Source organism: Oncorhynchus keta, chromosome 2, assembly GCF_023373465.1.
Source record: "Oncorhynchus keta strain PuntledgeMale-10-30-2019 chromosome 2, Oket_V2, whole genome shotgun sequence".
Taxonomy (NCBI): Eukaryota; Metazoa; Chordata; class Actinopteri; order Salmoniformes; family Salmonidae; genus Oncorhynchus; species Oncorhynchus keta.
This window is the reverse complement of record NC_068422.1, coordinates 76624479-76651736: the sequence shown is the minus strand read 5'-3', so window position 1 is coordinate 76651736 and position 27258 is coordinate 76624479. Positions and strand designations below refer to the sequence as shown.

The following is a 27258-nucleotide window of genomic DNA, read 5'->3' as shown; positions in this document are numbered from 1 at the left end:
ACATAAATGAGTAAACAGAGGTAGATCGTTCAAGTCCAACTTTTGTATTTCAAGACTATTAAAGTGGACACATTCTATTAAAAGGTCATAAAGGTCATATCCTAGTGTAACAGTTTTGCTTCCGTCCCTCTCCTCGCCCCTACCTGGGCTCGAACTAGGGACCCTCTGCACACATCAACAACAGTCACCCACGAACCATCGCTCCACAAAAGCCGCGGCCCTTGCAGAGCAAGGGGAACAACTACTTCAGGTCTCAGAACGAGTGACCGATTGAAATGCTATTAGCGCGCACCACCACTAACTCGCTAGCCATTTCACATCGGTTACACTAGCTGCCTATTGTCTTTTACGACCATATCATCACTTCACAGACATCTCAGGGGTTCAGTCAGAGTACATAGTGTTGTGGGTGCATGTGACTGTTGTTTGACTCATTGGAGTTTTATTTTTTTCATAATCACAGAACTGTGTGTTTACAAACACTGTATATTGAACAATGTACACATTTGACATTACAGTGAAACAGTACTAAACACACAGAATGAAAGGGCCTTGTTTCTTGGACACAAAGAAACTTGTTATGAAAAGCACAGTATTTTTTTTCTGCAAGGATCTCAACAGTTTGCCTAAAAATTCCGAAGAGTTGGAACACATTACTAAGAAACAGGAATATCATGGTTGATTAAAGTAGACCCTTTTTCATAACTTACAATAGCAATGAGCTGCCTCGTAAGAGATTGTTCTTTGCTGTTTGCTTTCATTTGGTCTTCATTTTCCACTTAATATCCATAAAATATAAAATAGTTTAATATATTTTGTGAAAGGCTTTTGCCTCTCAACAAGTGTGGAGAGTGGCCAGGTGGTCTAATGGTAATGTCGCAGCCTCCAGCATATTTCTACATTATCAGCATAGGTTTGAATCCAGTCTACTGCCCTTTGACACAACCTCTCTATCTTTCCCCACTGTCATCCTCTCTATCTGTTCAATTAAGTCAGAAAAATATATATATATTTAAAAGTAGGGTAAAGATATTTATTGATTCACTAAAATATAGAGAATAAAATCCTCTGGTATGCCAGATTCATAGAGAATGATATCAATATAGGATAACACGACATATTAGTATGTGTGTTAATACACACAGGCCTGCTACTATCCTTGCCCTATCTGAGTGGTTTGGTCTCTGATAACGTGTGAAATGATTCACATTATCAGATGGATGTTATCAGTTCATCTGATAATGTCGGATGAAGATATGAGTGCATCTGCAAACCACAATGCTCATGGTCTTGTGCCTGGTGCCAATAACCGATTCTGTACGTTATATTACTGAATCTAATTTGTTAAGATTCCTGGGGACAAATTAGTAAATCATATTTTATTCAGGGAGTTGAGAATTTACAGTAGGGGCATATAAAAAAACCTGACTTTAGTGACTTCATCATCTGAAAATAATATAACCAAACAGAAAAGGGAACAAATCCCGTCACCTCAAGAAGTGTTTTTCTAGTAGAGGGTGGAGAGGGAGCAGACAGAACAAAGACACCCATGCTCAGACAGGTGCATTACAAAGTCCCGTCTCAGAGAGAGAACATCTGATCAAGTTAAAGCATAAAATTGGATTTTGTCTCCAAAGGCACAATATGTACAGCTATTTCACATACACTGTAAACGTCATTAAAGTGCACCATCCTATACATTCTCATACTTGATAGTGTGATATGATGTTTTACAAGATGCACAGACTGTGTGTCATGACCTTCGCTGACCTGGTCTGTTCATGTCCAATTGACTAACTATGACAGATATTCCCTTCAATCATGTATGCTTCAGGCTCAAAAACAAAGATTCAATGAGTGTAAACTAAGGATATGGACACACTTAAGAACAAGATACAGGTAACTGCCAGAATAAAAGAAACCACTTGAGTAAATTAGGGATACAAAGTATTATGAAAGCAGGTGCTTCCACACAGGTGTGGTTCCTCAGTTATTTAATCCCATCATCCGGTCATGTATAAAAATGCCCAGTTACCTATTATTTTGGCTACCATGGCTAGAAGAATAGAACTCAGAGGGGTCTCAAAGAAGTATAGGGGGTTTAAAGGGGTGTGTCTCAGTCACCAGATCTCAATCAAATTGTAAACTTATAGGAGATTCTGGAGCGGCACCTGAGACAGCGTTTTCCACCACCATCAACAAAACACCCAATGATGGAATTTATTGTGGAAGAATGGTATTGCATCCCTCCAATAGCGTTCCAGACAGGAATCTATACCAATGTGATTTGATGCTGTTCTGGCTCATGGTGACCCAACCACTTATTAAGCCACTTTATGTTGGTGTTTCCTTTATTTTGTCAGTCACCTGTGTCATGATATGTATAAATACATAAATAACAATATAAACACATACATGGATGTGAATGTTATGTGATGTTCAAATGAGTCATATTAGTGACAGTTATGAGGTTAAAGTGTTATTTGTTAGGAGCTTTATCTTGAATTATGTTTTCAATCTTGAATCAGTCCTAATTTGTAACCTAATGGTTTCCAGTCCAATATTGAATAAGTTAAAGGTGGCATGTGGGGGTTAATTACTACGATGAAACTCCTTCAACCAATTCAACATGAAGATGAACAGTTGTTAGTTTTTTTGTTGTTGCAATAAATGTTAAATTCATTGAAAAGTAATTAATGGTTAAAGAAATGTTAGAATTCCACAACGGCTACATAAAGTAACAGAATTCATTGTTACATATTTAATGTAAAACATGATCTATTAAAATCAAGAGTGGATTAGTCTTTGTGCTTGTCCTGTTCACTGATTGACATATCCTTATCCAGAATAGAGACTGGAAGGGTTCCTAAGGAGCACCAGAACACATACACACACTCACAGACACTCTTGCAGACAGTTTGTGCCTCCACACCATCCTCGGCTTAAGCAAATTCCAGGGGGGATTCTTGGACAGTGTTTGGCCCCAATGGTGACCCGGGATTAACTGCAGCACTTGGTGAGGGGACTGATGTACTAATGGAGGCCCATGAGTAGGCCTTCAGTTTGGAGCAGGTAGCTTCTCAGGAGGGAAAGGACTGAGGGTGGCTGCTACTCACAGGCCAGCTTGCTGTCAAAGCTGGAGAGAGCAATGGCGAAGGCTTGGAGGGCACACATAGGGTAGTTATAGTCCATGGTGAATACATCCTCCGCAACCCGCCCAAACTGCATCACAATGTAGTCCGCTAAAGGGGTGAGGAAGAAACAGAAAACAAAGAAGTGATAACTTGAGAAATGTAGGGTTTTAGTTACAAAAAACAATATAAACTATCATTACTCAAATAAAAGTTTATTTCATTTATTTGACGTACTCAGACCTTAAACATTTCACTTTAAAAGAAGTGAGTGAAAATATATTTCTTGAATAAGTAAAAATATGGAGAATAAAACCCCTCCGCTGTGCCAGATTCAGAGAATGAAATAAATATAGGATAACATGAGAGATTAGTATGTGTGTTAATACACACAGGCCTGCTGTTATCCTTGCACTGTGCTCTGTCCTTTGTCTGCATACCAAATGGCACCCTATTCCCTATATCATCGCTCAGGGCCTGGGCTTACCTCCACTGTACCCACACCCCACCATACCCCTGTCTGCACATTATGCCCTGAATCTATTCTACCACGCCCAGAAATCTGCTCCTTTTATTCTCTGTCCCAAACGCACCAGACGACCAGTTTTGCTAGCCTTTAGCCGTACCCTCATCCTATTCCTCCTCTGTTCCTCGGGTGATGTGGAGGCTAACCCAGCCTGTGCGTGTCCCCAGGCACTCTCATTTGTTGACTTCTGTAATCGAAAAAGCCTTGGTTTCATGCATGTTAACATCAGAAGCCTCCTCCCTAAGTTTGTTTTACTCACTGCTTTAGCACACTCCGCCAACCCCGATGTCCTTGCCATGTCTGAATCCTGGCTTAGGAAGGCCACCAAAAATGTTGAGATTTCCATACCCAACTACAACATTTTCCGTCAAGATAGAACTGCCAAAGGGAGGGGGAGTTGCAATCTACTGCAGAGATAGTTCGAGCTTCTAATTTTAAAAATTAATCTCTCCAGAAATAAGTCTCTCACTGTTGCCGCCTTTTCTAGACCCCCTCAGCTCCCAGCTGTGCCCTGGACACCATATGTGAATTGATTGCCCCCCATCTATCTTCAAATCAAAATCAAATCAAATTGATTTATATAGCCCTTCATACATCAGCTGATATCTCAAAGTGCTGTACAGAAACCCAGCCTAAAACCCCAAACAGCAAGCAATGCAGGTTTAGAAGCACGGTGGCTAGGAAAAACTCCCTAGAAAGGCCAAAACCTAGGAAGAAACCTAGAGAGGAACCAGGCTATGTGGGGTGGCCAGTCCTCTTCTGGCTGTGCCGGGTGGAGATTATAACAGAACATGGCCAAGATGTTAAAATGTTCATAAATGACCAGCATGGTCGAATAATAATAAGGCAGAACAGTTGAAACTGGAGCAGCAGCACGGCCAGGTGGACTGGGGACAGCAAGGAGTCATCATGTCAGGTAGTCCTGGGGCACGGTCCTAGGGCTCAGGTCAGAGTTTGTTCTGTTAGGTGACCTAAACTGGAATATGCTTAACACCCCAGCAGTCCTACAATCTAAACTAGATGCCCTCAATCTCACACAAATTATCAAGGAAACCACCAGGTACAACCCTAAATCAGTAAACACGGGCAACCTCATAGATATTATCCTGACTAACTTGCCCTCCAAATACACCTCTGTTGTTTTCAATCAGGATCTCAGCGATCACTGCCTCATTGCCTGCATTCGCTATGGGTCCGCGGTTAAACGACCACCTCTCATCACTGTCAAACGCTCCCTAAAACACTTCTGCGAGCAGGCCTTTCTAATCGACCTGGCCCAGGTTTCCTGGAAGGATATTGACCTCATCCCGTCAGTCGAGGATGCCTGGTCGATCTTTAAAAGTAATTTCCTCACTATTTTCAATAAGCATGCCCCTTTCAAAAAAGGTAGAACGAAAAACCTATATAGCCCTTGGTTCACTCCAGACTTGACTGCCCTTGGCCAGCACAAAAACATCCTGTGGCGGACTGCAATAGCATCGAATAGTCCCCGTGATATGCAACTGTTCAGGGAAGTGGGAACCACTACACACAGTCAGTCAGGAAAGCAAAGGCTAGCTTTTTCAAACAGAAATTTGCATCCTGTATCTCCAACTCCAAAATGTTTTGGGACACTAAAGTCCATGGAGAACAAGAGCACCTCTTCCCAGCTGCCCACTGCACTGAGTCTAGGCGACACGGTCACCACCGATAAATCCATGACAATCGGAAATTTCAAAAAGCATTTCTCTACGGCTGGCCATGCTTTCCTCCTGGCTACCCCAACTCCGGCCTACAGCTCTGCACCCCTCGCAGCTACTTGCCCGAGCCTCCCCAGCTTCTCCTTCACCCAAATCCAGATCGCAGATGTTCTGAAAGAGCTGCAAAACCTGGACCCGTACAAATCAGCTGGGCTAGACAATCTGGACCCTCTCTTTCTAAAATGTCCCGCCGCCATTGTTGCAACCCTTATTACCAGTCTGTTCAACCTCTCATTTCGTCTGAGATTCCTAAAGATTGGAAAGCTGCCGCGGTCATCCCCCTCTTCAAAGGGGGTGACACTCTAGACCCAAACTGTTACAGACCTATATCCATCCTGCCCTGCCTTTCTAAAGTCTTTGAAAGCCAAGTTAACAAACAGGTCACTGACCATCTCAAATCTAACCGTACCTTCTCCGCTGTTCAATCCGGTTTCCAAACTGGTCACGGGTGCACCTCAGCCACACTCAAGGTACGAAACAATATTATAACCGCCATCGATAAAAGACAGTACTGTGCAGCCGTCTACATCGACCTGGCCAAGGCTTTCAACTCTTTCGATCACCATATTCTTATTGGCAGACTCAATAGCCTTGGTTTCTCAAATGACTGCCTCTCCTGGTTCACCAACTACTTTGCAGATAGAGATCAGTGTGTTAAATCGGAGGGCCTGTTGTCCGGACCTCTGGCAGTCTCTATGGCTGGTACCACAGGGTTCAATTCTCGGGCCGACTCTTTTCTCTGTATATATCAACGATGTCGCTCTTGCTGCGGGTGATTCCCTGATCCACCTCTACGCAGACGACACCATTCTGTATACATCTGGCCCTTTGGACACTGTGTTAACTAACCTCCAAACGAGCTTCAATGCCATACAACACTCCTTCTGTGGCCTCCAACTTCTCTTAAATGCTAGCAAAACCAAATGCATGGTTTTCAACCGTTTGCTGCTCGCACCCGCCTGCCCGACTAGCATCACCACCCTGGACGGTTCTAACCTAGAATACGTGGACACCTACAAATACCTAGGTGTCTGGCTAGACTGTGAACTCTCCTTCCAGACTCATATCAAACATCTCCAATCCAAAATAAAATCTAGAATCGGCTTTCTATTTCGCAACAAAGCCTCCTTCACTCACGCCGCCAAACTTACCCTAGTAAAACTGACTATCCTACCGATCCTCGACTTCGGCGATGTCATCTACAAAATAGCTTTCAATACTCTACTCAGCAAATTGTATGCAGTCTATCACAGTGCCATCTGTTTTGTTACCAAAGCGCCTTATACCACCCACCACTGCGACCTGTATGCTCTAGTCGGCTGGCCCTCGCTACATATTCGTCGCCAGACCCACTGGCTCCAGGTCATCTACAAGTCTATGCTAGGTAAAGCTCCGCCTTATATCAGCTCACTGGTCACGATAACAACACCCGCCCGTAGCACGCGCTCCAGCAGGTATATCTCACTAGTCATCCCCAAAGCCAACACCCCCTTTGGCCGCCTTTCCTTCCAGTTCTCTGCTGCCAGTGACTGGAACGAATTGCAAAAATCGCTGAAGCTGGAGACTTACATTTCCCTCACTAACTTTAAACATCAGCTATCTGAGCAGCTAACCGATCGCTGCAGCTGTACATAGTCCATCTGTAAATAGCCCACCCAATCTACCTACCTCATCCCCATATTGTTTTTATTTACTTTGCTGCTCTTTTGCACACCAGTATCACTATTTACACACCATCATCTGCTCATCTATCACTCCAGTGTCAATCTGCTAAATTGTAACTACTTTGCTACTATGGCCTTACATTTTATAGTTCATTTCATGCAATTCTACACGTTGCCATTGGCTGTAGAGAAAGTGTTGCAGTGTTAAAGCAAGTTTGCTGCAATTCTACATATTTTGCCATGGGGTAGAGAGGAGAATTAGCTTTTTTTACAGCTAATTTCCTACAATTCTACACAGTTTGCCATAGGGTGGAGAGAAATGTTTACAGTTTTTAATATGATATCTGACTGACTAACAAAATCAATGGGGGCCCTATAGCTGGTAATTCAATAGCTCGACGCAAAACTAATTTAGCAATCCCCCCAAAAATGTTGATATGGGCTAATTGACTGACTATCAGTGACTGACATAAAAAGAGAAAAACTGCTGATGCACAACCACATTTCAAAATGACACATTGTGTATTCTACTATTCTAACCCGCAACAGTAGGTTGAGACCCCGACTGATCAGAGGTCCTTCAAAAGGGGGGCCGGCGCAGCTGATTGCCCATCCTTGCCCTATATAGTGCACCAATTTTTCAACAGATCAGGGAATAGGATGCACAAAGTATTTGACATGCAGGCAGTAAGAATCTGGAGAGCTCACGGTCATTGTCGTGGATGATCTGGAAATTCTTGACTGAGGCCTGAGTGACTCTGCCGTGGAAGTTGAGAACGTAGGACTGAGTGTCGTCGTTCCACACGGGGGTCTTGTTGTGAAGCTCGATCACGCTCTCTGTGCTCTTGTTCTGCCACCGCGCCAGTAAAGACTCATGGTCCTGAGTGGCGAGAATAAGTCACAGACAGGTAAACCATTACTCAGGGCAACCAACTGAAACCACACCACTAGTCCCTAACATACTCTACCTACATTGAGGAATATTTTTTTTTTAACTTACATTCCGTGGGCAGATGGCGACTCTCACATGGTCCATGTTCATTCCAGGAATGATGACACTCATTTTACGAGGTCCTTTGAACCCTAAAACATTGGTTTCCTGAAAAAGAAGTACAGTGGGGACCTATATTATGGTCCAGTCTCTGTCACCCACAGACTCCTCGTTGATAAAGTATCAGGTCAAAACCGTTGCCATTTAAATGTGAGCACTAGGTGTCCCCCTGTTCCAACACCAATGCTCTGTGGCTTTGCCTGCTAACCCCATGACATTGTATGGATTCATCCAGGTTTGCCTCTTTTATTATATTTGCTATTATGTGTCTGACACACCGATGTCTCCCCAGATGAAGGCACTGTTATTAAGGGGCTACAGGGGCTGGTCCTAATGCCTGAGAGTAGTGCTCTGTGTGCGGTCTCTGGATTCAGTGTATGTATTTGACCTTGCTTGCCTCTCCTCTCTTATTTGTGTCTGACACGTCCATGTCTCCCCCAGAGTAAGGCAACGCTAATTGGCTATGGGCCTGAGAGTAGCTCAATGTTTGCCTGTTTGTATCTGGGTAATAGACAACAGGAGGACTCACATAGCAGACAGCTGCCAGCTCCTGCCGCAGGTTAGTAGCCTCTAGGCTGGAGGTTGTCTTCGCAGGGTTCTGTCCACTGTCATACACTGTAAACTTGGTTCCCATGAGGTTGGACCTGTAGAGAAGAGAAAACACACTGAGGATACAGAGGGACTGGGAGAGTATGCCATGCCATACTAAAGGGACAAGGAGCCATTGAGACAGATGAAGGCAGTGGCCATTATCCCTAATCAGCCACCTCCTGGAGCCCATCCTTCAATCAGACTCAATGGGCAGGAAAAAGGCTCTGCTAATCAACCTTAAGAAAACAATACATTTGTATCCAGCCCATGATGCGCAATCAATGTAAATGGTTTACATCATCATCAACAACATCATTGTCTTTGGTAAACGGTTGAGTCATTAGTCGTTCAAAAGTCACCATCAGATTATTTCAATTTACAATTAGTGTTTATCATATCTTACAGTACATGCAATCATGGTGTTTATACTATTGCCATAGTAAATTGAATTTATGAATTAAAACTGCATTATTTCGTTATTAGCTGTCAAAATAAATAATTGTATGGCTATAAACAGTTGGAGAGGGTTAGATGAGATGTCTGCACAGCTAGGTTGAATAATGGCTCATATCTCTGTTAATCCCTTTACCTCAATCACAACTGGAGCCCCTAATGGCGGATTGGACGGCTCTTAAAGGTCAATTAAAAAGTCAGGAGCTCATTTATGCGGCTTGTCCATGACTCTCACAAGTGGCAGGTGAAAGGTCAGCTGCTCTTCTCAATCCAGCTCTCCATCAGACAAGTGTTACTGTGATGATAGAGGCATGAGGAGCGAGAGGCGCGGAGGGGAGGGGAGCGTAGCCTATCGACCAGCAGAAGCAGCCAGTACACCAGATTAATGAAGAGTGTGGCCAGAGTTAATCCTATCTCTAAGGAGCCCTGATGTCACTGCCTTCCTGGAAATCAAAGCCTGGAGCCCCGACACTATTCTATACTAACGCAGACAGTGAGCAGGCCCAGACAATATGTGACTGGTTACAGGATCGGTGGCGTTTGAGGCTAGTTTCTACTTCACATCAGGGACATTTTAATATATTTGTAGATTGTTTTGCACAAATGCCTTCTTGAACATGTGAACTTTCATGTGCCTTAATCACAAACTTGTATGGGATCTGTAAATATGAATAAAAATGTTTAACTGTGAGCCTAGTTTAGCCAAGGAGAAAGCCCTGAGCTATATAGGGAGAAAGACAGGATCCTTCCTTGCTAGCCACGATTGGTTGAGATAATGGAGGGTCGCCCATTCTGACGGTTGCTGGACATGCGTTTACATGTGAATTCTTAAAGAGATGGGTGGGGCTAAGGCTCTTTAGAAGAAAATAAATCTGTTAAATTTGACATAAACCCCCACAGTGAAATCTGGTCACAGAAAGTATTCAGAAAGTATTCATACCCCTTTACTTATTCCATATTTAGTTGTATTTTCTTCTTTCTCACCCATCTGTCTCACCCACAATACCCCATAATGACAAAGTAAAAAAGTTTAGATTTTTTTGAAAATGTTTTGAAAATGAAATACAGAGATATCTAATTTCTGTATGTATGCGCACACACACACACAGACACAAAGCTGATGAATCAAAACAATGTAGACATACTGTCGTCAGTGCAGACCCACCCACACGTCCTTATAGGAAGTGTCTGCCAGGGTGTGTAGGCTGCAGTGCCCCTCTCCAGTGTGCCCACAGGGTCTCTCTGTCCTTGTTTTAATCAACCCTGGCCCCCTGGCTGCCAACACACAGGTGTTGCTTCCTCATCCCAACAATGAGCGCTCAAACGGAAGTAATGAATCCAATTACTTTGTCTTCTCCAAGAGAGCAGCCAGGTGTGAGCCTGCATAGCCCCCAATTCATTACAGCATATATCAAACAGAACATTCATTCAGCTACTCCAAAAAGGCAAATGTCCTTCTTGCATAACATATATTTAAGGTTAGAGAATGCCATGGAGTTGACAGATAAGTATGAGCATGCACTCAGTAGCCTACTCTACTCTACATTGTTGTAATACCTCGGAAAGAGAAACAACCATCTTCCACAGTTTCTTGGAAGGTAACCTGGATTTCCCATAATGATGAGCTCATTATTGTGAAAATTGCAGCTGCAGCCCCGTGCTCAAAAGAAACAGCAGCAGACTCACTCACCTCAGTTTCCCGATGAAACTCTCCCCCCCTCGAGACAGATCAGTGGGATCGATGGAGATGAGGTAATTAGATGTTTTGCTCTTCTTTCTCTTCCTTCCAGCTAACAGGAACACCTATGGCAAGAACAAATCCAATTAGCAAAGCAACTTCATCAGAAACAACACCATCATCAATAAGCCCTGGGATTTGAGGCTACAACATCTAAATTAGCCTCATCTAACCAGCTCCACTAAACAATCAAAGCATGTACTCCTTTCACAGCCTTTCACGGTTGATTGGTCATGCTAATTCATAGTGTCATGATGGTATTTGACACCAGTTTTTGTTCATAGGCAGAGGGTCAAGTGGTGTCAGGATGGATGGTGGCCCTAAAGCAGTGCTGTTCAATTCTTGTCCTGGAGGGCAGAAACACTTCTGATTTTTGTTTCAACCTGGTAGTTAATTGCACTAACCTGGTGTCCTAGGTCTAAATCAGTCCCTTATTAGAAGGAGAGGATGAAAAGCAGTCGTTTTTTGGCCATCCAGGACCGACATTGAACAGCCCTGCCCTAAAGCGTTCTGTCAGTGTGGTAAGTATTTATCCTTCTGCTCTACACTCACCTTCTTCCCATCCTCCCTCTCCAGGTGGAGGTAGTAGGTAGGGTACATGCCTCGGTCCATGCCCTTCTTGTCTCTGGTGATCCTGCACTTCACCGTGATCCCCTGAGGGGCTGGTCTCAGGGTGAACTCTTCCAGGTCGTCCACGTCGATGGCCGGCTCACTGACGGGAGGGGTGGACGCTGAGGCTGCCTCCTGAGGGAGAGAGAGACACATCAGTCCATGTCACGTTCAAAACATCAGATTACTGGACCTTCGGCTGTTCTGCATCCCTTCCATTATAAAATTATAATGATTATTATAAAACATCCATTGGGGACTGAAACTACATTAGCACGTTGTGTTTAAAACCATGAGGCTGTGTAGACACCATCTGGGTTTCAACAGGGGGTTAGATCCACATGGAAGGACCAGGCAGCGAGGAGACATGATTAACAGCCAAACTTATAGTATGAGACCGCCTGTCTCAGCAGGTAGGTGACATGGTCAGGTGCTCAGGGTAGCTTCTAATGTCACTCCTGATGTCAGGTGCCTCTCTAAAGCCCACAGTACACTAAAGAGTCACTTCCCCTCAACCTCCTCGAACCACAGGAGACTACACAGCCCACCGCCTCCTCTGACTAGCTCTACCTCTGAGTCAGACGGCAGGAGAGGAAACAGCAGAGAAAAACAGCCTGTTCTCACACCACATTTCCTGCAGGTTTAAAATAGTCATACAAATAATAAATCAGCAGTTATTTCAGCATATGACAGATGATGACAAGTCAGAAATACCAGAGCTAACCTAAGACTTAGTAGCCTGCCATTTTGTGGACTGTCATTTGTCTTTTCAGGGGGGTATTTTAAATAGCATTTCAAAACTGCCAGGGGGACAAAGGGCCAGGGTATGTCAACTGCATGATAGAATGCCATTCCAACAGGAATATTATATTCAGCTACCAAAGAGTTCAGCAAGGACATGATTTAGAGAGGCAGTTTGATATACAAAAATTCCCCTTTCCCCTCTCAGATGGATTCATGAGACTGCTTAGGTTCTGAGATCAGGGGAAAAAACTCCCATTTCCATTAGGTAAAACTATTCACATCAGAAGATGTCTGGGCTGCTTCCATGCATCAACAAACTACAGTTCAAATGACAATAATAAAGATACACAAGAGGAATAGGTTGAGCATAATGTAGCCCAAAACACAAAACTGCTCTGTCGTCATTCCCCAAATGGACTAATGGCTGAGCCCCGCTGAGCAGAGGAACAAAGCAAATAGAGGGTGCATTAGTGCACACTGTGTGTAAAGTAAAAGCCCCATCCAAGAGTCAGGAATCAATAGATGACCACAGAGCATCAGATAGTGTACCTTGCAGGACTTCTTGCTGGTGGCAGAGCCTGGCCGTGTGTTACTGTTGAGCTGAGAGGAACTGGAACTGACTTCATCCTCGTCATCCTCCTCTTCGTCAAAGTTCATACTACTAGAAATACCTTCAAACAGAAAATACATAATGTAATGGCATTGTCGTGCTCCTAGTAATGCTGTTTGAATAACAACAGAACTGTAAATGCATGCTGCACCATACACCAAGCACTGTACACAAAGATACAACACACAGGAACATAGACACATAAGCCTGTTCTGAAACATCAGTTCATGGAGAGGTTTGGATACACAACTGTCTAAAGGTAGTGTTCTGGGTAGAGTCTGAACTGTATGAGGTTCTCTCTCCAACAGGGAAAGAACCATGAAACGCTGCCAATAGACACCTGTAGCGTGCTCACTAAAAGCATCACAACAGGTCATAGCATACCTACCTCTTGAATTGGTTGAGAATTTTTAAGATAAATGTATCTAACTGTCACTGTGTACAGTATGTTTTCAGCTATCAAAAGGTGGTGGAAACTGTAAACCTATTTACCAAGAGGAACAAAACAAGTGGAGTACTGTTGATATTTTCAGTAAGGTGTTATTCATGATGTAATAAGCATGATGTTACTGTTTAGTTGGCTTAGATGTTATCGTTGAGTTGGCAAATATCTCATGGGAAAGGAGAGCTGTATTTAACAGGTCTTACTGTATAATAAATCCAAGGTCCTCTCAATCTCATAATCTCAGACCAATCACTGCATGATTGGAGAGGACAGGTGCCAATCACTCTCTGACCTGTGTTTCAGACCAATCGAAGCCACAGAGGGACTGTACATGTACACAGATCAGGCTGGAGGCCAGGGATAGGCCTATATGTATTGATACCTTTCTTAAGCATGGTGACCCTCAGGTCCTGCTTGCCCTGTGACTGAGCACTGATCACAGCATCTCCCTCACTCCCCTCCTCCACGGCCCAGTGACCCACCGTCATGATCTGGATCTGGCCCTCTTCCTGGAAGGACGCCGGCCCATCGAGTCCTGTCACACCACCACACCCAACCAGCCCCATCAGGGTCAGACCTCCGTAGTCGTACAGTAACAGTAGTAACACACATGCATTAGATAACATGCAATAACATACTGTTATGTGTCAACACACACATAACATGCCTACAAGCATGCAAACATGACATGGAGAATGAATGGAAATCGGTTGGGAAAAAACTCATACAGTATAAGTAAATGGAGTCGAGTAGATGACATTTGCCTGGGTAATAAGAGTCATGCAGTGAAATTCAGATTTGAAAGCCTTTGTGGGTTGATGTGGTATATTTTCAGCATGACTCTTAAGACTTCCGCTGCTTCTTTGCCATTCAATTAGCCTGCGTAACAGGGCAGAACATAATGTCCCTGCTGCTAGTCAGCTACTGATTCAGCCAATCACGCACCAGATTACTAGTCCCTTTCACACGAATGGAGTGGTGGGGGCCTCATTTATAAACCTGTTCAAAATATACCCCAAAACATGCGTGTGCCAGTATTCATGCAAAAGTTCACTTGACATGAGAATGTGGTCACCTTCCTGTAAACTTTAGACCATGTGTACGCACAGTTTCGAGTGGTTTAAGTATTGCTATTGCAAACAGGCAAGTGGCCTAGTATTTTGTGCAACTGTGGATTTTTAAATTTATTTTATTTCACTAGGCAAATCAGTTAAGAACAAATTCTTATTTTCAATGACGGTCTAGGAACAGTGGGTTAACTGCTTGTTCAGGGGCAGAACGGCATATTTTGACCATGTCAGGTCAGGGATTCAATCTTGCAACCTTCCGGTTACTAGTCCAACGCTCTAACCACTAGGCTATCTGCCGCCCCAGATGGACATGTTTGTCATATTTCTTCTATTCCTTTTAACGAGCACCTTATGAACTGCATATGCACCAAAAAGCATGTTGTTTTGACAAGTGACAAATAATCATTCATATTGATTAGGGGAGAAATCAGGTTTGTGTGCACTGTTGAAACTAACACAACTCAAAAACCACATGGAAACTGGAAATCATTTTTACGTCACTCGTTAGAGGTCAACCTGCTGATGACAACCAGCTACATTTTGTAGTGATGCATTTTGCTTTGGGGGTGTGGCCAAAACGGAAAGAGAAACGCAACACTTATTTGTCAATCCCTCATATTGATATCACGTTGAAATCAGTAGAATGAGAGGGGGGAGTCGGGTTACACGTCCTGTTCAAACTAACCTTACTAAAAACAAACACACGGAATCTGGGAATAATATGTATATCACTGGTTAGAGGACAACTTGTAGAAGACAGCCAGCTACATTTACGATTGTTGCAAGTGGGTCGCCACTGAGGAAAGAAACAACACTATTTTGTTCATCAGTCATATCGATATGAATTTGAAATCAATAGAGCAGGGGCAAACGTTTGGAGTGTATGCACTGTTTAAACTAACACTATTCAAAGGCCATACTGAATCTGAGAATCATTTGTATATCACTGGTTAGAAGAGAATTTGCTGTAGACAGTCATCTAAATTCTAGAATGTCGGATGGAAGTTGTGAGGATGCCGAAACGGGGAAGGAAATAAATCAGTTGCTTTGTTATTAACTTCAACAAATCGCCATAGGATATCAACAGCTTTTCGTTTTTTACATTTTTATTTTTACCTTTATTTAACTGGGCAAGTCCGTTAAGAACAAATTCTTATTTTCAATGACGGCCTAGGGCAGAACAACAGATTTCTCACCTTGTCAGCTCGGGGATATGAACTTGCAACCTTTCGGTTACTAGTCCAACGCTCTAACCACTGGGCGACCCTGCCGCCCCAGTGACAAGGGTTAGCTCTTATTTGAGTGATGAATCCATGTATTGGTGTGAGGCCAGTGACTTTTATACAGAGCATTTCAAATGTTGCCTGCCATTCGCGTTTTCAAATCGATAGTAGAATTTGAAGTCCCAAAACCCCCGGTCTAATTGTGAGGTAAAAAGGATGTGTAATGACCCCAAATTCAATGTAGTTGAAACGTGAGGTTGTGTAATGTAGTAACACATAAAGGTCTTAGTTCCAGAAATTAGCACAAATCATCTCAAATCTAATATGGCACAGAAACCTGAACATTTATGTTAAACTGCAATCAAGATTAAAGACAAGTAAACTGAGGAACATTCTCTCCCATGTCTCTCCGGAGCACAATGTCCATCTCTTTGCCTACCCACACCAGTGATAATTCCCGGAGGTTCTCAACCTCTTAAACACACCACCACAATAAGGGAGTGGTTCAATCCTATCAGATTTTGGAACCATTCCTATTGGACTCCTATGGGATTCTATCCTATAGGTTTTTTTTATCTTATACAGGATTCAAATTGAAGAATCTCCCCAATAAACGATCATATTTTAGAACCAGTCATATCGGATAAAATCCTCTACGATAGGACGAAATCCTATAGGGTAGGTTCCAAAATGATTTTCTATTGGATTCTAATAGTTTGTATTGGATTTGGGGGATTTTTTTTGACTAGGGTAGCCTTTTCAGAAATGATGCACAGATATTTAGTGTCAAATTTACACAATGGTTATAAATGAGGCCTCCTGGTCATTACTGCTTCAAAGCCACTGGCATACTGTTTTTCCTCATCCTCTTCTGTCTCATCACCATAGCAGTGCAACAAGCGATTAAATGAGATGAGCCAGATGAAATCACGGCCGGTAAAATGCACATTCTGAAAGAGTGTTTTATTGCTCCCAACTGAATTAGTGACTGTCTTTTTAACACTGTGATTACACAAGAATTACTGCTGCTTTCAGAGGGAGATTGCAGCCCTTTGTTAGTGTGGCGTTAGCGAAGCAGCCAACCCTCGTTTCAGAGAGCAGCTGTGTGTGTGTGTGTATATGTGTGTGTATATGTGTGTGTGCACGTGTGACGAGGTAAGCCATCATTCCGTAAGAAGAAAGGGGCCATATCGGTGTTGAATGACGTCGTGACTCTAGTCTGATTAATCACTAGCCCTGAGTGAATCACATTGGAGGAAAAACAGTAGCATTGAACAGATGAGTAAGGATTACAAAAGCATCCTGAGATGACAAACATCCCTGTTACCTATACCATCTTTACAAGGTAGTGGGCTTCCCATACACCAGCCTGGAGGGCTCACTCTGTATGTCAGGGATAGGTATCACTCGATCAGAGTGGAATAAAACATACCCATCACTGAAAATGAACACATTTCACTGTACCTATCTGGTGTATGTGACAATAAAAACATGTATTATTATTTATTATATCAATAATTTGCCTTTACATTACTTCAAGAGCAGTTTCCTGCATTATTGTGCGGCAACAAAGATAGCGCCAACGGATAAGAGTTCCAACCTGACTTAGTGACCTTTTCGTATTTATCTTTACTTTGTTTCGTAGAGAAAGTTCATACTATTATCACATATGACTGCCATGCAATTCCGGACAGATAAACAGTTGCTAATCTCAATTTCGACTATCATATCCGACTTCAACTCCGACCCCATTCCTTGGCTGCATGGGCAACAAAACACTGCAGGCATAGACGTGGCAGACGAGCCGTTATCCTTGTGAGACTGAGACGAATAGACTATCGACCATCACTCCTCTCCGTTATATTGGCAAATGTCCAGTCACTCGAGAATAATATGGATGAGCTTCATTTGAGAGTCTTCTATCAGAGAGATTTGAAAAGCTGCGATATTATATGCCTTGCAGAGACGTGGCTGGATGACCATGTATGTAGAACTCAGTGGTTTCTCCAGGCAGCGGCGCGATCGGACGAATGTGGCCTCAGGCAAATCCAGGGGGGGAGGGGTGTGTCTCTTCATAAACATCAACTGGTGTGCTGCTTCCAGTGAGAAGGAAATCTATAGCTTTTGCTCACCAGATATAAAAAGCTCATGGTAAACTGCAGACTCTTATCTACCAAGATAATTCTCATCTGTAATTATCACAGTTGTCTACATCCCTCCACAAACCAACACCACTTTGGCACTCAACGAACTGTATGGTGCCATAAACAAACATGAAACTGCTCACCCAGAGGCAGCGTTTCTGGTGGGCGGAGACTTTAATGCAGGGAGACAACAGTTCTACTTAGGGTTGCAAAATTCTGAAAACTTTCAGTAAATTCACTGTTTTCACAAAACTCTAGTTTTGCGGATTTCCTGCTTATTCCCTCCTGATTCTGGATTTCCTGCTTATTCCCTCCTGATTCTGGATTTCCTGCTTATTCCCTCCTAATTCTGGAGTTCCTGCTTATTCCCTCCTGATTCTGGATTTCCTGCTTATTCCCTCCTAATTCTGGATTTCCTGCTTATTCCCTCCTAATTCTGGATTTCCTGCTTATTCCCTCCTGATTCTGGATTTCCTGCTTATTCCCTCCTGATTCTGGATTTCCTGCTTATTCCCTCCTAATTCTGGATTTCCTGCTTATTCCCTCCTGATTCTGGAGTTCCTGCTTATTCCCTCCTGATTCTGGATTTCCTGCTTATTCCCTCCTGATTCTGGATTTCCTGCTTATTCCCTCCTGATTCTGGATTTCCTGCTTATTCCCTCCTGATTCTGGATTTCCTGCTTATTCCCTCCTGATTCTGGAGTTCCTGCTTATTCCCTCCTGATTCTGGATTTCCTGCTTATTCCCTCCTGATTCTGGATTTCCTGCTTATTCCCTCCTGATTCTGGAGTTCCTGCTTATTCCCTCCTGATTCTGGAGTTCCTGCTTATTCCCTCCTGATTCTGGATTTCCTGCTTATTCCCTCCTGATTCTGGAGTTCCTGCTTATTCCCTCCTGATTCTGGAGTTCCTGCTTATTCCCTCCTGATTCTGGAGTTCCTGCTTATTCCCTCCTGATTCTGGAGTTCCTGCTTATTCCCTCCTGATTCTGGAGTTCCTGCTTATTCCCTCCTGATTCTGGATTTCCTGCTTATTCCCTCCTGATTCTGGAGTTCCTGCTTATTCCCTCCTGATTCTGGAGTTCCTGCTTATTCCCTCCTGATTCTGGAGTTCCTGCTTATTCCCTCCTGATTCTGGAGTTCCTGCTTATTCCCTCCTGATTCTGGAGTTCCTGCTTATTCCCTCCTGATTCTGGAGTTCCTGCTTATTCCCTCCTGATTCTGGAGTTCCTGCTTATTCCCTCCTGATTCTGGATTTCCTGCTTATTCCCTCCTGATTCTGGATTTCCTGCTTATTCCCTCCTGATTCTGGATTTCCTGCTTATTCCCTCCTGATTCTGGATTTCCTGCTTATTCCCTCCTGATTCTGGATTTCCTGCTTATTCCCTCCTAATTCAGGGAAACCTCCAACTGGGATTTTAAGAAAACCAGGGAATTTAATGAAAGTTCACCGAATTTTGCAACCCTAGTTCCACCTCACTTTTATCAACGCGTCTTCTGCGACACAACAAGGCGCGCTAAAACCCTAAACCACTTTTATTCTACCCACAGAAACACATACAAGCCACTCCCTTGTCCTCACTTCAGCGAATCTGACCACAACTCTATTCTTCTGATTACTTATTATAAACAAAAGCTCAAACAGGAAGTACCAGCGACATGCTCAATACCAAAGTGGTTTGATGAAGCAGACTGTTTTGCTACTACAGGCTGGAATATGTTCCGGGTTTCATCTGATAGCATTGAGGAGTTTACCACACCGGTCACAGGCTTCTTCAATAAGTGTATAGATGATGTCGTCCCCACAGTGACTATATGAACGTATCAAAACCAAAAACCATGGATTATAGGCAATATCCACGCAGGGTTAAAGGTTAGAGCTACCGCTTACAAGGAACGGGACACATGGACGCATACAAGAAAGCCCGGTACAACCTCGGATGAGACATCGAAAATGCAAAAAGGACAATATAGGAGAAAGGTGGAATCCTATTACACCGACTTCGATGCTTGTCGTATCTGGCAGGGCTAACAGACGATAACGTATTACAAAGGAAACCCAGTGAGATGCAGAACGCCCAAATGAGCTAAATGCCATTTATGCACACTTCGAGGAATAAAACACTATGTCTTGCGTGAAAATCCCAGTACCGAGTCAATGCGCAAGAGTATGGAGTAATTGAGGTAGATGTACATATAGGTAGGGATAAAGGGACTAGGCAACAGGATGGATAATAAACAGTAGCAGCAGCACTGTGATGAGTCAAAAGAGAATGCAAAAAGGGTTTCAAGCTCAATTTCACTTCACACTGCCCTCTCCTACCTGGACAAGAGGGAAATGCTGTTCATAGACTACAGCTCAGTGTTCAACATCACATTCCCCTCCAAGCTGATTGTTTGTACAGATGAACATGGTACCTTCAGGTGTTTGGAAATTACTCCCAAGGATGAACCAGACATGTAGAGGTCTACAATTTTTTTCTAAAGCCATGACATAATTTTCTGGAATTTCCAAGCTGTTTAAAGGCACAGTCAACTTAGTGTATGTAAACGTCTGACTGGAATTGTGATACAGTGAATTATACGTGAAATAATCTGTCTGTAAACAATTGTTGGAAAAATGACTTGTCATGCACAAAATAGAAGTCCTACCCGACTTGCCAAAACTATAGTATTTTAACAAGAAATTTGTGGAGTGGTTGAAAATCAAGTTAATGACTCCAACCTACTCCAATGTAAACTTCTGACATCAACTGTAGCTCCATTCTTGTGTATATTTATTCCTCGTGCTACTATTTATTTTATTATTATATATTTTTTAAATCTGCATCATTGGCAAGGGCTCATAAACAAGCATTTCAAACAGCCACTGGCAATTTATTTGTATTTTTTATTTAACCTTTATTTAACTAGGCAAGTCAGTTAAGAACAAATTGTTATTTACAATGACGGCCTACACCGGTCAAACCCGGACAATGCTGGGCGCCGCCCTACGGGACTCCCAATGACGGCCGGTTCCAATACAGCCTGGAATCAAACCAGGGTGTCTATAGTGACACCCCAAGCACTGAGAAGCAGTGCCTTAGACCGCTGCACCATTCGGGAGCCCAGAAATACATACAGTATACAATACAGTATACTGATTTGATTATTGAAACTCAGAAGTTGAGAGAGACATCAAAGTGAGGGAGCACAATTTCACACTTCCATTTCAATTCATGCTGCTTATGTATGAAGTCTGTATCAAGGCCAAGGAGCATTTCAGCAGCCACTAAGGTGTTTACTTGGCAGGCAGAGAGGACCGACTTCTCTAACATCATTACTCAGATTAGATTTTGGACAGACTTAGCAACTGAGTGCATGCTTCACTTCTCTGTAAGGGCAGCTTGATTAGCTTTAGAGTGCCACTATGTGCCACCAGAGATGGAAACATGAACAGAACTGAGTCCAATCCAGCTTGAGGAGGTTTGAAAGATGGGTGTGTGAATAAGAGAGACGCATACAGACATGTACCTTATGGAGCATGGGGCATCTTAACATTGACTTTTTAGAGCTTAACTCACGAAGACAATACAGAAATACAATACAGCTATCAAATGAGATCAATTGGGAGACAAATATGTGGTCTGGTGGCCATGCAACTAATTTCACATGCAATCTGTTTTACTCTACATGATACCAAAGTGGTATCTCTTGCTCTGCACAACACTCTCACATGGTGCATTTCATTCTGGCACAAGAAATGAAACTTCCTCCTCATTGAAAACCTGAGGATATCAATTGGATTGTTTCATTTCCATCACGGTAGGAGACAGAGCTGAGCCAGATGGAGACGTGCTGTACAGTTGGCCAACAGACAGAGAGAGAGGACCATGCATGCTGCTGTAGCCTGTCTGTCTCTCGGTCTGTCTCTCGGTCTGTCTGGAGGCAGCAACAGCAAGCCTGACCTTTGTGCTTCCCCTTCCTCTCCTTCTTGCCGCTGCCTGTCTGCGGGGTAGAGCTGGTCGATGCCTTGCCCTTTTTGGCTGAGCGAGGAGCCTGGTTGTCCGCTACCACCTTCACCTCCTCATGTTCAGCTTCTTGCACTACGTACGGCACGGCAGGAGCCAGCGGACAGAAGGAGTTAGCAGGCAGGTGGGGGGAAATTATGAAGATAAAAATGAAGTAAGAGACTAAACAGAAGGGTACTGTCAGTTAAGGTTAGCCTATAGGGAAAGAGAAAGAGCAGGTAAAGACAGAGTTAGCAGAGGACACTTTGCAAGGTTATAGGAAGCAGACACACAACAGAGGCGTTTCTCTTGCCTGGGTGAGAACACTGTTTATCGCCTCATGTCAAACAGGTCATGAATGTTCTAGCTCTGTGAAAATTGCAAATGCACAGCAACAACATGTTCCAGGATTAGATAATAACAAATGCATACTGTAGCTACAGTCCCTTGAAATTGGCACTTTGATTCTAACATGTTTATCTTAATCTTATCAACTGCTTGGTTGCCTTGGTATTTCCCCTACAGCCTCCTCTGAATATCCAGTGGTATGTGTCTATTCTCGTAAAAATTTGGAGCCCAGATCCGTCACCGCGGAGACATTCACAGTCTCATTGTGGGAACCCATTTCTCTTCTAATTATTCCAAACAGCTTCAAGGGGAATAATATAGCAAATGCTTCAAAAGCTCCTCAGAGCAGAGAGGGATGGAGAGACCTGTATTCATGACCTGAAGTTACTGTTAGCATATATGGAAACTAACAACTGGTAGGCCTACATACTCTGTTTCAGATAAGCATGAGCCTGGAGTCAGTTTCTGAACTAGGTTCAATTAAATCTGTTTAGTCCACCTAAAATATTCTGTTAACAATGTCACCCTATATTTGGGGTGGTCAATAATTTACAAATATTTTCCAGGTTTTTCTGCTTTATGATTTATCTACCTGATGCTAATCTGATTTATAGCAGAAAAAAAATGCTATTTACAGTGGCAAGAAAAAGTATGTGAACCCTTCGGAATTGCCTAGATTTCTGCATAAATTTGTCCTAAAATTTGATCTGATCTTCATCTAAGCCACAACAATAGACAAACACAGTCTGCTTAAACTAATAACACACAAACAATTTTACGTTTTAATGTCTTTATTGAACACACCGTGAAAACATTCACAGTGCAGGGTGGGAAAAGTATGTGAACCCTTGGATTGAATAACTGGTTGACCCTCCTTTTTTCAGCTATAACCTCAACCAAACGTTTTCTGTAGTTGTGGATCAGACCTGCACAGCAGTCAGGAGGAATTTTGGATCATTCCTCTTTACAAAACTGTTCCAATTCCGTAATATTCTTGGGATGTCTGGTGTGAACCGCTCAACGTCATGCCACAGCATCTCAATCGGGTTGAGGTCAGGACTCTGACTGGGCCACTCCAGAAGGAGTATTTTCTTCTGTTGAAGCCATTCTGTTGTTGATTTACTTCTGTGCTTTTGGTCGTTGTCCTGTTGCATCATCCAACTTCTGTTGAGCTTCAGTTGGCGGACAGATAGCCTTACATTCTCCTGCAAAATGTCTTGATAAACTCATTTTTCCGTAAATGATAGCAAGCTGTCCAGGGCCTGACGCAACAAAGCACAAACCATGATGCTCCCGCCACCATACTTTACAGTTGAGATATGAAGTTTTGATGTTGGTGTGCTGTGCCTTTTTTTTCTCCACAAATAGTGTTGTGTTCCTTCCAAACAACTCAACTGTAGTTTCATCTGTCCACAGAATATGTTGCCAGTAGCGCTGTGGAACATCCAGTTGCTCTTTTGCGAAACTCAGACGTGCAGTAATGTTTTTTTGGACAGCAGTGGCTTGTGGTGGTTCATTTCTTTACTATCAAATGAGGAGAGACAAACTTATCACACAAGTCAGAGTTGTACTTAAACCATATGATTTTTCAATGAATCCAGATAGGGTACGTAAATAAAAGCTGGAATATGAAACAGCATTTCCACTTAATACTGAACTAACCTTTCATGGATATTATCTGAAGGATATACTGTAGATGTGGAAATGCATACAGTTTAAGGTTAATCAGATGGAAATACGAAAGGTACAGAGAACACGTAATCCCTCTTAGTGAGTGCTGAATTGATTCTTAAAATAGAGCCAAGAAAATGTGAGTTCTAAAGAGAGAAAAGACATGGGTTAATCTAAAGATAGTGAAAAATAAGGACAGGAGAGAGAGGGATTCTATTTTTATCAAGACCAAACAGTGCTTATGCTTCCTTCACTAACAGTGTAGAGCCATCTGTGTGTTGTTAAGCATAAGGTATGAATCAAGGGACTCTCTCCATATGTTTGCTGCTGTACTGAATGAGCTCAAAGGCATCTTTTTTGACATCTTTGGAAGGATGTGGCTGAGATTGCAATGGGAAACATTCGGAGAAGTTCAAAGCTTCCGTGTCTTCTGTGTATAGCAGGGGCTGTTTGACTAGTGTCGGAGGGGAATATTTTCATCAGGATGTACACTCACTGACGGAAGATGAATCATATACTTTGTATTGACGTCAGTCCGCTCCTATGCACTGAGCTGTTTCTGGAGCTTTCATATTCAGTCATCTCAAAATGTTTTGGCACGCATTATGAAGGTGATGAAAAAAGACTATAAAATAAATACTGAGCTTTAATAATCATTTATATTATTTTATAATAATACAATTGCTCAGAGAAAAATATTTTTTGTTTAACAAGTGATTAAAGAAAATCTCAAAAAGATAGATGTCGGAATCATTGGCACCACCTGTTTTCAATACTTTGTGAGGATAATGGCACTTAGCTTTCTTCTTTAATGTTTTATGAGACTGGACCCAACACATTGGGACGGATCTTAGACCATTCCTCCATACAGAATGTTTTCAGATCATCCTTTGTCTGCGCTTATGGACTGCCCTCTTCAATATAAACCACAGGTTTTCAATGGGGTTCAAGTCACAGCCCCATAAAATCAAAGATCCACTACCATATTTTACAATAAGTACGAGGTTATTTTTTGCATACCACTAGCTAGTGTGTGTGGCTGAAGAGCTCTGTCTTCGTCTCATCTGACCATAGCACCTGATTCCAATCCAAGTGTCAATGCCTTTAGCAAACTCCAGGCATTTGCATTTGTTGGTTGCTCTCAATAAAGCCATTTTTTATGGCAACCTTTCCAAATGGCCTATTGGCATGGAGGTGGCATCTAATTGTAGATTTGGAGACCCCAATATGCAACCAAGTTCTGTATTTGTCCAACTCTGGCCCTTGGACTTTTCTGCCTCCTGAACCATCTTCCTCACTGTGCGTGGGGACAAGCTACAAATTTCCTCTACCAGGCAAGTTTACCATGGGTTCAATGGTTTTAAAGTTCTTCATTGTTGCCCTAATAGTGATTAGTGGTATATTAGCTTTTTCAGTCATTTTTTTTGACTCCATTGCCTGATTTATGTTGTGTTGGGCATTGTGTTCCTCTCCAGCAGCCAGCCATTCAGGGCGTGCTGTTTAGATGCATGGTCTGGAGCCCAGACTCAGTCACTGAGTTGGGGATTAAGACTACAGCTAAAGTCCGTCTGTGGAGATCAGTGGCCCAATCTCCACAGCACTAACACCATCTTTGCTCTATCTGGAAGGACTACTGCAGAGCTCTGACCACTAGAGTTTTATAGTTGAAAGGCATGTACTGGTAAATCCTGCAGTCTCTCTCACACAAAGACAAAGTTATTTAATGAATAAAGTATAACATGTTTCTTTTGCCAACCTTGACATGGTATTGATAGATATCTATCAAGTATTTACATATGCAGAGCAGAAAGTAACACTAAAAAGTCACTACAGTAGAAAAGTTTTCCTTTGGCCCAGGAGCTAAGAATCAATAGACGAACTTGATCAAACAGTGAGCAGCGCATCAGGACAAGAACATGGATACAGTAATTCAATCAGCCATCTTTCACAAGCACTCTATGTGAGTAACCTGGATCAATACCACCCGGTCATGGCTGTGAAAAGCCCTTGAAAGGGCCCCATGCCGGAGCGTTACTGGACATCTCTGTAATTGCTCGGCACCACTGGATCAGCTTCATCAGAGATGAGAGGAAGAGGGTTCCTATGGTAAACAGATGTTGATAGGGTCCTGGGCTGTTACCAAAATGGCACTCTATTCCCTATATAGTGCACACATTTTTGGAAAAGCATATATAGTAGTAATATACAAAACATAGACAAAAGTAGTGCACTATATATAGGGAATAGGGTGCCATTCGAGACACAGCCCTGGTAATAGGGTCCTGGTGGTGAAAGGATCCTGGCTGGCTCTCTTACCGTGGTAGATGGTGCTCCTGTTGCTGCTGAGGTAAGACTCTACCAGGGGAGCCTGCTCCTCACACTGCTTGGTCCTGCGGGCACGAGACCGCCCGTCCACGTTGGACTGCACCATCAGAGGCTCCTGTCTCTTCTTCTTCTGCTTCTGCTCTAGGAGAGCTCGCTGAAACACACACACACACCTCAATGGTGTTCAATTCCTCTGGTATTATTGACACATGCACACACTCACTCAAATATCTTCTAATAATGTATCATATATAATACATTAACATGGATAGACATGTTCTAACACTAATGGTTTACCTTCTCACACACACTCTTTTACAACTAACCTTGTGGGGACACCAAATTCTGTCCCATTCAAAATACATTTTTCCCTATCCCTAACATTAACCCCCAAACCTAAACCTACTCCTAACCCTAACATTAACCCCAAAACCTAAACCTACTCCTAACCCTAACATTAACCCCAAAACCTAAACCTACTCCTAACCCTAACATTAACCCCAAAACCTAAACCTACTCCTAACCCTAACATTAACCCCAAAACCTAAACCTACTCCTAAACCTAACATTAACCCCAAAACCTAAACCTACTCCTAACCCTAACATTAACCCCAAAACCTAAACCTACTCCTAAACCTAACATTAACCCCAATGTCAGTGGTGAAAAAAGTGGCCGATTGTCATACTTGAGTAAAAGTACAGATAACTTAACAGACAATTACTCAAGTAAAAGTGAAAGTCACCCAGTAAAATACATTTTTTTTTTACCTTTATTTAACCAGGCAAGTCAGTTAAGAACATATTCTTATTTTCAATGACGGCCTGGGAACAGTGGGTTAACTGCCTGTTCAGGGGCAGAATGACAGATTTGTACCTTGTCAGCTCGGGGGTTTGAACTCACAACCTTCCAGTTACTAGTCCAACACTCTAACCACTAGGCTACGCTGCCGTAGTAAAAGTCTAAAAATATTTGGTTTTAAATATACTTAAGTATCAAACAAATGTAATTGCTAAAATAGACTTAAGTACCAAAAGTAAAAGTATAAATCATTTAAAATTCCTTATATTAAGCAAACCAGATGGCATGATTTTCTTGTATTTTGAATTTACACTCCAACATTTACACTCCAAAACTCAGATGTAACTTACAAACGAAATATTTGTGTTTAGTGAGTACGCCAGATCAGAG

At 42.7% G+C, this 27258-nt stretch overlaps 1 protein-coding gene across 4 annotated transcripts in view; it reads right to left on the bottom strand.

Moving 5' to 3' along the window:
* Window positions 1–416: 416 nt before the first annotated feature.
* LOC118360402 (tubby protein-like) overlaps window positions 417–27258 on the bottom strand; it is a 114419-nt gene continuing 87577 nt past the window's right edge. For 2 of the 4 annotated variants that reach the window (XM_052484055.1, XM_052484059.1), the window contains exons 3-12: window positions 26061–26223; window positions 21684–21821; window positions 13684–13836; window positions 12796–12917; window positions 11446–11637; window positions 10846–10958; window positions 8641–8755; window positions 8061–8159; window positions 7769–7940; window positions 417–3242 (exon numbers count right to left, since the gene is read on the bottom strand). In XM_052484055.1, coding sequence (XP_052340015.1) covers window positions 3109–3242; window positions 7769–7940; window positions 8061–8159; window positions 8641–8755; window positions 10846–10958; window positions 11446–11637; window positions 12796–12917; window positions 13684–13836; window positions 21684–21821; window positions 26061–26223 — 1401 coding nt within the window. In that variant the 3' untranslated portion in view covers window positions 417–3108. The remainder of the gene's footprint in view (window positions 3243–7768; window positions 7941–8060; window positions 8160–8640; window positions 8756–10845; window positions 10959–11445; window positions 11638–12795; window positions 12918–13683; window positions 13837–21683; window positions 21822–26060; window positions 26224–27258) is intronic. The other 2 variants (XM_052484069.1, XM_052484077.1) reach the window with 2 other exon arrangements.